Raw genomic sequence first — 12373 nt, forward strand, 5'->3', positions numbered from 1 at the left:
AAATGTCACTTTACGATAAGGCTCAGCTCAACAGATGGAATCTCTGAAGGGTTCCATTCACTGCTTGGTTCTCTTTGCTTCCATCGTCATCTTGGGGAGACTCCACCAAATGTGTCCCCTCCGCCTAGCCCACCTTGGGTCTTTTGCCCTCACACCACCGCTCTGTGGCATCTCTGTGGTGCTCAGCTCCACCTAGTGAGCAGGTAGGAGCTCTTCCTTTGTCTTTTAAGAATTGTGCGGAAGAAAAGGTCTACACAGGTCCACCTCCCCCCACCTGGCGCCCTCCAAATCTTTTGGACAACAACTACCATCATCCCCGCCCATGGGCCATGCTGGCCGGGGCTGATGGGAGTTGTAGTACAAACACCGTCGGGAGGATAGCGGGTCCAGAAAGGCTGGTTTACAGTCCAATGGGCACCAGTTTGTGTCCCACCAGGGGCGAGAAAAGCTGAAATGGTCCTGAAATCCCCTCTTCTTCTGCAGAACTCTCCGAGCTCTACATCTATGAGTGCTTACTCAGAAGTAAATCCCACCACATTCCATGGGATTTACTCCCAGGTAAATAGTCTGGGAGGAGAACCGCAGCCTGTCGGCCCCATCCTGGGCACACCCGTTTACCAGAGATAGGACCCACTGTGTGTTCAGTGGAGCTGATCCACACACACACACACGCACACAACGTGCGCAGAGAATGAAAAACCTGGAAAGGTTGGCAGTTTCGGTTAGAAAAGTCGCAGTGTGCTCATACGCCCAAGTTAATCTGCACAGGATTGCAGCTCGATCCGGTGCAGGTTCGCCCAGAAATAAGCCCCACTGTGTGTTCAGGGGGGCTTGCTCCCAGGACAACGTACACAGGATCGCAGCCTTACAGCCACAACAGCCTTGCTAATATGCTTTACATCTGATCACACACACACACACTAGTTATAGCTTTCTCAACACATACCACCCACTCAACAAATCGCCCCCTTCCTTCCACGTCCGTGTCTTCCTGGACTGAAGCTGGTTTTGCTTCTTGTCCTCGTCCCCCTCTCCCGCCTTCCATCTCTCTCGTCCCTCTTTCCCTCCATCCTTTTTCACCTTCCTTCCAACCATCACTCCCCTTCTGTCTAGCTGTACCTCCCTTTCCCTTCTCCCTCCCTCCCGTGAGCCCCCCCCCTCCCCGACGCACCGAGCGAGCGAGCGAGCGAGAGGCAATGCAGCTTTAAGGGGACCAGTTGTTGCGGCTTTAAAGGGAGGTCCACGTGAGCTTCGCTCGGGTTCCCATTGATTGCATCGCTCGGTGTTGCTGCTACTCCTGAAACTGACACGGGCGCCGTGTTTGGGGCTTTTGCTGCAGTTTGCGGAGAGGCTAAGAAAGAGATGAGCAGCGCCGAGGCGGCGGCAGCGACACAGACAGATGAAGTTTGAGCCTTAAGCCCCCGCGTAGCCCGATCGAGGGCGACTCGTTTCTTTGGGAAAGGCGAGGGGAGTGGGGAGGCGATCGGTGCCTCGCTCTCCCCACCATCTTTGCGTAGGGGAGGAGAGGGAGGAGGAAGAGGAGGGGGGGGCGAAGAAGTCCTATTCTGCAAGCCCGGGAGCCTCTCTGAGCCAATGAGTCCTTCCAGGTTGGGGTGAAGAAGAAGGAAAAAGGAGAAGAAGGGGGGAAAGAGGGGGGAAAGCGGGGATCCCCCCTGCAAGAGCCTTGGGAACCTGCCCGCGGCTGCTCCGATGCCCGTCTGGTCAGTTTCGTTCCAGGAATTGAGCTGCAGGGGCTGACGGAGAAACCGACCAACGCGAAATATGGGGCAGCCGGCGCCTCCAACTCTTTTCTTGATGCTGGTGGGGCTTCTGGCGGAGTCGCGGGGAGGCTTTCCGAACACCATCAGTATAGGTAAGAATGCTCAGATTTCCCCCCCACACACACACACACGCACACACACCCTTTAAAGATAAGAGCTTCGGTGTTCCATTGAGGGAGGATGGAAAAACCGTAAAGGCTCTGCCTCTTCATCATCATAAACTCGGGTATCCACCTGACTCCCCCCCCCCACCGCCCCCCACACTTTCAGTTGGGATTCTTAATCTTCCCGGGGCAGGAACGCTGCAAAAAGTAACTGTGGCCAAAGATAGTTGCTATTATTAATAATAATATCATTAATAAGTTATTATTCCCAAAACAATTATTAATAATAATCATGGAGGGATGCATAGTGTTGCATACATTCGTAATGGATGAGGGAGTTGGAACGGAAAGAAGCATCATTATTAGCAGTATTAGTACAATTATTAGGAACTGCAGTTCCATTTGAAGTCCTGGTATGCCTCCTCAGTTCTTAATATCAATGATGGTGTGCTTATTCTTAAGGGTCATTTATAAATCCACACCCCAATTGAACCAAAGAATCAAACTTCCATGGATTTTTCCCAGTGGTGTTAGACCGCATGTATTGTTGCTTCCTTTTTGAGACCCGCTGAATCCAATGACAAAAACTTCCTTTGGTGTTTAACTGTGTTGCTATGCCCTGGTTTGCCTAATACTAGTATCAGGGCATTTAAATCTTCTTCTTAATGGACCACATTCTGTATTTTAAAACTGGAAGCTCTCCTACATAAACCTTGCTTCTTTTTGGGGGGTGGGGCAAAAGATCTCAGATGTGCCAGGGCTAATAAGACTGAACCACTGGAAATGGCACAAGAATCCTTGGGGTGTCTCTTGGGCAGGCATGGGCTATACAGCGGACAAACCGGACAAACGGTGGGGAGTGCAGGTGGATGGGTAAAATAATCAATGCTTTGTCTGCCTGCATATGTCATCAGATGGGTACTGCATCAATTGTATTCATCTCTTTTCCTTTTTCTTTTTTCGGCTGTTCCATGAGTAGGAGTGTAAAAAAAAATCCCTCCCACTCGGGTTCTTCTGGGGCACTGAGAAATGCCAAGCCATGTTTAAAAATAGCATTTTATTCATTTAGCGTAAGGCGTCCTACCTCTCTGAGTTTTTTTGTAGCTATATCCATCCCTACATGGTGCAGAAGGACTGGGGAGGGGGGAGGGGTGTAATGGTGCTGCTTCACCTAAGGCACACTGCCAAGAGGGTGGGAGGAAGAGCGGGAATGGAGCGACATAAAATGTGCACAAATAAAACAAAAGAAGTTCAATTTTGGAGTTTTCTAGCATCTACCCCCGCCCCTGCCCCTTTCTTTTTTTAAGGCAACTTGGATCCTAGACAGCCTGTAGGGAGGGAGCCTTCCACATAGCAATTTAAAAACTTCACCTGTGCATAACCTGTGTCTGATATGGGCTCCTTGGGAATAGGGGGTGGGTTGCAGGGGGAGGATGGTGTCCAAAAAATTTAAAGAGCGTTAATGTTTTCAGTCTATACTTGGACAAGGCATATTGATATTGAAACACTTTCAGCTCCTATTAGACACCTGGATCCATGTGGCCTGATCCTATGAATATCTGAGCTTCATCTGCATTTAGAGGGAAGTCTATCCTATTGAGTTCAGTGGGGCTTACATCCAAATAACTATGTATAGGATTGTTGTAGCCTCTTGTATTTTGCAAGACAAAGCTTCAGCCCTAAGTATGCTTAGGCTGCAGTTCTCTACCCACTTACCTTAGAATAAGGACCATTGAACTCAATGGTATTTGCTTCCGAATAAATGTGTAGGGTCAGGTCCTGTCCTATCCAGTGCAAGCCTGCTTTGAAGTAAGTTCCCTGGTGGGATTTCCTTCTGAATAAAGCTGCAACCCTCTCTACAAATTTACCTGGGAGTAAGTGCCACTGGACACCATGAGACTTGCTTCAGAGCAACAGTGTGCCCGATACATATGTTTAAGATTTTGAAAAAGTCCTATTGACCTGGTAGGATTTTTTGTCTGACTAACCATACTCTGCATCCTGCTGGTAGCCATCTGTATATAAATGAATGTGTGTGATGTGTATGAATGTGTTTGATGTGTATATAAATGTGTATATTTTATGTGTATATAATGTGGATTGGAGGCTGCAATCCTATACATCCTTGTGATTGGGTGTAAACCCCACTGCACTCTGTGGGACTTCCTTCAGAGTAAGCATGGGCAGGACTGGCTTATATGAGGGGTATTTGCAGCCCAGTCCTATCCATGTTTACTGGGAAGTACCGCTGATTTTCAATGAGGCTTACTTCCAGGTAAGTGTATACAGAACTAGAGACTTGCAATTTTTCTTTTTAAAAAGTGTGGGTTGAACATAAGCCCTGGTTGTAAGCAGCATTATATACATGAATCTGTTGCTTGAGATGCAGAACATGGAGTTGTTGCTATACGTTGGCTAGCCTATCATAAATGCATCTGACTGCATATCCCTGACACGTTTAAAAGTACAGTTTTATCCTCATACACAGACACAGAGAAAAATAATATTTCTTCTCCATTACAGGAGGACTCTTCATGAGAAACACAGTCCAGGAGCACAGCGCATTCCGATTTGCTGTACAGTTATACAACACAAACCAAAATTTCACCGAGAAACCTTTCCACTTGAACTACCACGTTGACCACCTGGATTCCTCCAACAGTTTTTCAGTAACAAATGCATGTGAGTAGCTAGCTGAATTTTCTTGTTATAGCAGGTGACTGTTGCAGACCAATTCCCTTCTTTCTCTCCATTCCCCCACCACCACCTTCTTTACCCTAATAAGCTATCAGAGCTGCAGTTCATGTTTGGTGAACTATATTGCAACAGCCCTGCCAAAGGAGAACTTAATTTGTCTTGCAGTGCTTCCTGCATGCCAATTATGGTTAACAAAAGACTTGATTCTTATTATGTAAATATGGTTTGGTTGGTTTCTTTTCCAAATCCGATGAAAGCCATTCGGAGTAAGTCAAAAAGATTCATTTCTGTGTGTCTCTGTTTTGAAGGGGAAAGCCGTTAAGAGTAAGTCAAAAAGATTCATTTCTGTGTGTCTCTGTTTGTTTTGACGGGGATTCTAGCAGGTATTTAGCAATAGCTTAGAGCTTGGATAGAAGTGTGTGTGTGTGTGTGTGTGTAATGATTTCATAAATAATGTCTCGCAGGAGCAAACACATGAAGGATACTTTTTAAAGTGACCTTGAGGTGGCAGAGGAAAATAGGATTACTGGCCTCCTTCTGCCTTAAAATAGCCTTTTGTCTTGCCGAGAATGTCTTGATAAAAACCTACGAGGCTATGTAAAGTGATGGATGCCCTGGCAGGAGGAGGAGAAATGGTGTAGAAAGCCTGGCAGTCTGAAAAAAGAAGGAAAAAATAGCATTGCAAATGCATGTACTTTTTTCATAGCTATTGATGCTGGGGGCGGGGGGATCAAGCCCAGAAGGAATATAGTGTGGTTAAGGAAAACAAACCAGTCTGCATTCTGTATATTGCAGCAAGACCTCTTCAGAGGCCTACCCTAGTATTTGGACATCTGTTTTTGTTTGGGGAGTGGGAATAGAGTTTACAGCCGAAGAGCATCTCTGGCTGTGATCTAAAATGGCCCTAACCCAAGGAAATTATTTAGGAAGCAGAGCAAGGGAGCGCTGTTCAGTTCCTGTGCAATACTACACAGGATGCTTTGCTAGCTTGCAATGTCAGACTTGAATTAATTTTTATTGTATTTATTTATTACATTTATATCCCACCTTTCTTCCATCGTGGAACTCAAGGTGGCTACATGAGGTTCCCATGTGGTCTCCCCTTCAAGTACTGACTAGAACCAGACCTGCTTAGCTTCAGCAAGGTGGCTACCTCATGTGCCTTCAGACCATGCCCTACCTGGTCAGCAACTAGTTTGTCACTGGTCCACTTTGAAGAGAGAATGGGGGAGGTGATGAGCCAAGGCCCCAATTCATATTCCTAGTAATAATAATAATAATAATAATAATAATAATAATAATAAGTATTCTTTGTTTATATACTGTCCTTGTATGGCTCTTCACACCGTGTTACCAAGTCCTTTTCCTACATGCACAATTCCTCCATCTCCCCCCCCCCTCCCTTCATGTACAGCAAGAAGGCTTGTTTTGGCCTGGGTTCTTCCAGGTGTTGATCTCTGCCTTACAAATATATATTAAAATCTTGCTCCCAAGCAAGCAACTCAGTTTGTTATCATGGTAACATTTATGTAAACTTTTCTCCAAGATCTTTCAACTTAACTATTGGTAGGTGGGAGAATAGCAAGACCCTATAGCAAGACATTTCAGGAACATCTGTATTATTAGGAAAGGAGTTTGAGAGCTAGTCTAACTTTAAGGAAATATCTCTGTAGAGCTCAGACTTCTATTGCTTTGCGATCACTTCCAATTGGTTCATGTTTTCCTTTGTGTAGGGCAGGGGTGCACAACCCATGGGCTGCAAGTGGCCCTCAAACCCTCTTGTAGGATGCAAACTTTTCAAAAATTTAAACGAAGGTTCTGTAATCTAGTTGCCTAATCATTGCCAATCCACCCACCCCCAAACAAGTCACTGTAACTGTGACTTTTAACAGCAGTTATGGACATTAGCAGAGGATCCTGTTTTTATCTCCATGCTATGGAAAGCTTTGCTAATTTCTGCAACTTAAAAACTGTTAAATGCACAAGAGCAGGCCAGGCTGGTTTTTCTGGTCAATTGGCACCCCCTTCCTCCCCTCTCCCACCCAATATGTCTATATTTGAGGTTTTATTTTAATAAGCCTGTCCTGCCTCAACAGACTTCTGAGTAGTAATCCTTCATAAATGTAATCCCTTCAAGGGACTCTATCTCAGACATAGTTTCCTTTAAATATCAATTATATGGTTTTAAACTAAAACTGTTATACTTCTATGATAATTGGCTATTAAAATGTTGCTTTTTAAAACGTTGTTGCTTTTTGGATGCCACTAAGATTACTAGCAGGGCTGGCCTAGGATGCTTGGGTATCCAAGATGGAAAATCGACACTGATCCTGCTTCCCATGGTGAAAAGAAACCAACAGCAACAACAAACATAATGATGAAAGAATTGACAACTTGCTGGTCTTCTGTGGCATACAAAATCTGAATTGGCTTCCTCGTTCTGTTGAAGAACTTAAGAAGTGCCTTTTTGGATCATATCAAAGGGACAGGCCACAGCTCAGAGATAAAGCACCTGCTTTGCATGCAGAAGATCCCAGGTTCAATGTCCAGCTTCTGCAGGTAGGACTAGGAAAGAATTTTGCCTGAAACCCTGGAGAGCCACTGCCAGTCAGCATTTACAATACTGGACTAGATGGACAGATGGCATGACTCGGTATAAGGCAGCTTCCAGTGTCCCTGGGTCCACCTAATCCAGCCTTCCCTATTGGCCTGATGCCCTCCAGATGTTTTGGACTGCAACTCCCAGCATCCCTGATGATTGGTTGTGCTGATGGGGTGATGGGAGTTGTAGTCCAAAATATCTAGAGGTCCCCAGGTTGGGAAGGTTGTCCTAGTCCCATCCCCCTCATCATATACTAATAAGAAACATAGGTGCTGAGTTATGATAGCTATATAGCCAGAACAGGGTTACCAAGAAACAAGAAGGAGGTTCTGCCATGCTTGAAGGAACCCCAAAGTTTGCAGAAGTAGAAGAAACATCTTTAGTGTGTGTGTGTGTGTGTGTGTGTGTGTGTGTTGGGGGGGGGGAACCTGCCTAAAAACAGCCCAATGAAGACTGAGTTGTCAACAGAATGGGGTATGTGTATGTGAGAGAGGGGGGTGACAGAATGGAGTACCCTGAAAGAAAGCATGGCTGGCTGGAACACTGGACAAGAGCTCTCCACACTGCAATATTCTGTTGCAGAGTCCACAGGTAGCATCCTATTTCATGCAGCCATCAGCCACCTGCTTTTGGGAAGCCCACCACTAGGGCACAAAGCCTTCCACCCCCTCTGCTGTTTAGTGGCATATTCCCTCCAAACCTGGAAGATTCATTTAGCCATCATGGCTAATGGCCAGTGATAGTCACCTCATCCATGAATATGTCAAATCCCCTTTAGTGCTACCTATGGCAGTGGCCATTTAGGCCTGGAATTTCATACACTGAATTGTGCTTGGGGAGAAGCATGACATTCTTTTGTATCTCCCCAGGCTCTACCCCCACCCCTGCCATTCAGTTTGGAATTGATGCTGAATAATTATATGCTTGGGACCCTGCCCTGTGTTATGATACCTGCCATAGGAACACAGGGCCTCCCTATCGCATCCTTGGTCCAATTAAAAAATAACACAGGGAGGTTCAAAGCATATTTCTCCCCCCACCCCAAGTGTGTATTCCACATCACTGGAGCTGCAGTCCTATGCACACTTCCCTGGGAGTCTATTGAATACAATGGAATTTAGTTTTGAGTAAACATAGGGTTGCATTGTTGGTGTACATTGCTTGCTCCTTTTTACTCTGCTCAGCCCTATATACACACAGTTGGGTGCTTACATATGGTAGGTTTCCCCCTCCTCATTGATGCTGGTTTAAGAGGTTCTGTTCTGCTTGAAGCATCTGGACAGGAAACCAAAGAAATGTTCATTTTCTTATGTAAGTTCTGTACTGTGTGTCAATCAGTGTGTGACCTTTAAATACATGGAGTGAGTCACCAACTACTATGACAAATAAGGCCTGCTTGACACTTTGGCTTAAAGGATCCAATCCAGTTGTTATCCACTCCTGTCCAAAGTGAAATGTGAAACAACTGTGAGGCAGGAAGAGGGTGTTTTTCCTTCAAGCAAAACATCAAAGAAATTCTGAGCGAAGCCCAAAGAGTTTTGCAGCAACTGATCAACTGCCTCCAAGGATGGGGTTGAAAAATCTGTACATGAGGATCTCCTTTATCTGTTAGTGCCAAGGTTCAGCCCAGGAGCATGTGTAGGGATCAAAGTACCCCTGAGGATGTGTGAAATACACTGTTGGTGTAGATTGCTTGCTCCTTTTTACCCTGCTCAGTCATAGATGCAAACAGTTGGGTATTCATATAGGATAGAGCTTTCGGTCTTACTGAGTAAACCCAGCCCAACTGCAGAGATCTGGATTTAAGGCAGGGCTTCCTAACCCAAGGAATGGACAGATGGGAACCAAGACATTCCGCTATAGCCAAGGTTCTGGAGGTGGTGCTACTAGTGACTCCAGTTCCAGAGAGGCAGTGATTCCATTCTGGGTTTTAGTCACCACCAGCCAAAACTCTAAAGGTGATATCCAAGGTGCTGAACCTTATGCCCAAAATGGGTTCAGAACCTTGGATAGTACCTTTAGAGTGTTGGCTGGTTGTAACTGAAACCCAGAATGGAATTACCACCCCTTTGGAAGTGGGGTCACCAGCCACCACTGGTATTACTCAATGTTTTACTATTGAATGATGCTTTATCATGATTACCATTATTATTATTCCATCCACTTATGAGTTGCTTGGGTTGAGGGACCTTTAGCCCTCCAGATTATGCTAGACTACAAATCCCATCATCCTCAATCATTTGGCCATTCTGGCTAGGGTTGATGGGAGTTGAAGTCCCACAACATCTGGAGGGCCACCAGTTACCCACTCCATAGTATAAGAACATGAGATCTCTGCTGGATCTGATCCAAGGTCCACTTAGCCCAGTATCCTGTTTCTGATCATAGCTAGCTGTGTACTCTGGCAGGCTTACATGAAAAGAATAAATGCAACAGCCCTCCCCTGTTTATTTCAAGCAGGTGGTATTTGGAGTCATAGCGCCTCTGCTGGTGGAGGTTCTCCAGGGCTAGTTGCTGCTGTTAGTCCTATTCTCTGTGAATTTGTCTCTTAAAACCATCTAAGCTGATGGCCATTGTCACATCCGGTGGCAATGGATTCCATAAGCTAATTGCGCTTTTTCTGCTGAAGTTACTTTTCTATTTATTTGGCAATAGATTCACCATAAGACTAATTGACTTTGAGTGGATGATGCAGAGTTCTAATATTACAAGATGGTGAATTATTTTTCTTTCTGTCCGATCTCTCTTCGCTTTACTCGGGAGAGCAGTAGCATCTGTGGCTAAGTAAATGGAAGAAAGGATGGGGAAAAGGTGACCTTGTCTGAAATAAAATACTTGTATGATGATATTTTATTGCAGTGGGCCATTGGGTGGAGGAAAAGAAATATTGTTTGTGGTCCTTCCCACTGAACACTTAAGGCTTTGCAGCTACAAATAAATATCCAGAAGGGCTGCAACTCTTTCCAGATCTGAAAGTAACTGTCTTTGAAAAGTTGAAATACTTGTACATAGTAACATGCCAAGTGTGACAGCCTAGTTCTCCACAGTGTAGAAAGATGATCAGACTTATCCATCACTAATGAACTGGTGGTTTAATTTTATTTCTGTGGTATATTTGTAGATAAATATTGTTCTTGGAGTCATGTGGCTACTCTTGAGCAAACAACTTCCTTCAAGGGTCATTGCACATCCTTTTTGATATTTGCAGTTGATGGGTGGCTGTCTTAAGAACAAGTTTCAGTGGCCCTGACAATGGGGCTTCGGATTTATTTGCACTACACACTTAAACGATTAAGTAACTACCCTTCCTAGGGAACTCTGGAGATGGTAGTTCTGTGAGGGTGGCTGGGGATCTTTAACTGGGCGATCTCAATGCCTCATTCACAGGATCCTGGGGTGGGGGTGAGCTCTGCCAGAAGAGAAAATTGTGTGTGTGTGTGTGTGTGTGTGTGTGTATTCATGCGCACACATACATATATATGGGGTGTTAAAACTCTGGTCCATGGGGCAAGTCTGGCCCACTTGAAGTCCCAGTCCAACACACTTGGGGTCCCAATCCAGTACTCGGCGGTTCCGCAGATACTCATGGCCCCTTCCCCTGACCCCAGTAGGGGCTGGTGGCTATGATTTTGATAGGCTGTGAATCCATTCTGGGTTTTATTCAGAACCAGCCAGAATTCTAAAGGAGCTATCCAATGATATTGTAGAGCTGGAAAAAGTGCAGAAAAGGGCGACTAAAATAAACAAGGGGCTGGAACATCTCCCCTATGAGACAAGGTTTCAACCGCTGGGATTGTTAAGCTTGGAAAAAAGGAGGGTAAGGGGAGACCTGATAGAGGTCAAAATTATGCATGGTGTGGAGAATGTGGGCAGGGAGACATTTTTCTCCCTCTCTCAAAATGCTAGAACCCAGGGTCATCCTATGAAGCTGATTGGTGGGAGATTCAGGACAGATAAAAGGACATACTTCTTCACACAGTGCATAGTTAAACTATGGAACTCACTACCACAGGATGTGGTGATGGCCACCAATTTGGATGGCTTTAAAAGGGGGTTGGACAAATTCCTGGAGGAAAAGGCTATCAATGGCTACTAGTCTTGATGGCTATATGCTATCTCCAGTATCAGAGGCAGTGAGCCTGTGTACACCAGTTGCTGGGGAACATGGGTGGGAGGGTGCTGTTGCACTCAAGCCCTACTTGTGGGTTCCTGGTCAACAGCTGGTTGGCCACTGTGTGAACAGAGTGCTGGACTAGATGGACCCTTGGTCTGATCCAGCAGGGCTCTTCTTATGTTCAAGGTGCTGAGCCTATTTGGGGGATAGGGCTCAGTGCCTTGGATAGCTCCTTTAGTGGACTGGCTGGTTCTGAGTAAAACCCAGAATGGATTCACAACCCCACCGCATTCAGAGTAACCAGCCTCCACTGCTTGACCCACCACTTTTCCCCCAGTCACTCATTTGCTGATTTTCCCGGCTTTTGTGCAGTTTTCTCTCCCTTCTAAAAGGTTGCAGAGCCTCTCCAAAGGCTGAGTTACTGGGCAGCAAGAGCCTCAAGCTACAAGGTGCTGCCATTGTTTGTGCTGTGGCTCCGCCCGTTTTGCCTTCGGTCCTGCTGATCATGGGAACTCAGCCCCTGAGTGCGTCTCTAGAAACAGTGGAGGCTGGTGGCTCCAATGTCAGTGGGGCAGCGCATCCGCTCTGGGTTTCAGCCAGAGCCAGTCGGAACGCTGAAGGAGCTCTCCAAGGTGCTTTGCACTGTCTCACTGACATCAGAGCCACCAGCCTCCACTGCTCTACTTCATTTCCAATCCAGTGTGAGAGCCAGTGCGGTATAATGGCTATAGTGTTGGACCGGGAGTCAGGAGATCCAGGTCCTAGTCCCCACTCAGCCGTCGAAGCTCACTGGGTGACTCTGGCCCAGTCACAGACTCTCAGCTGAACCCACCTCACAGGGTTGTTGTTGTGAGGATAAAATGGAGGAGGAGGAGGAGTATTGTGTATGCCGCCTTGGATTCCTTAAGGAGGAAAAAAGGTGGGATATATATGTAATAAATAATAATACTACAAATAATGATTTCCCAAGCCCAATGTTTCCCCAGAAATCACTGTGTAGGTTTAACCAGTTGGGCTCCTGCTTCGAACCCTGGATAGCCCCTTTAGAGTTCTGACTAGTTCTGACTGAAATCCA

The 12373-nt window shown here is 45.9% G+C and overlaps 1 protein-coding gene across 1 annotated transcript in view; it reads left to right on the forward strand.

The window, feature by feature from the left end:
- Window positions 1-1169: 1169 nt before the first annotated feature.
- Window positions 1170-12373, forward strand: part of GRIA3 (glutamate ionotropic receptor AMPA type subunit 3) — a 250980-nt gene continuing 239776 nt past the window's right edge. Inside the window, exons 1-2 of the mRNA XM_084813794.1 lie at window positions 1170-1873; window positions 4409-4567. Coding sequence (XP_084669920.1) covers window positions 1783-1873; window positions 4409-4567 — 250 coding nt within the window. The 5' untranslated portion in view covers window positions 1170-1782. The remainder of the gene's footprint in view (window positions 1874-4408; window positions 4568-12373) is intronic.

Source organism: Heloderma suspectum, chromosome 9 (genome assembly GCF_057233095.1).
Source record: "Heloderma suspectum isolate Gila_16-S chromosome 9, 16-S_ref, whole genome shotgun sequence".
NCBI lineage: Eukaryota > Metazoa > Chordata > Lepidosauria > Squamata > Helodermatidae > Heloderma > Heloderma suspectum.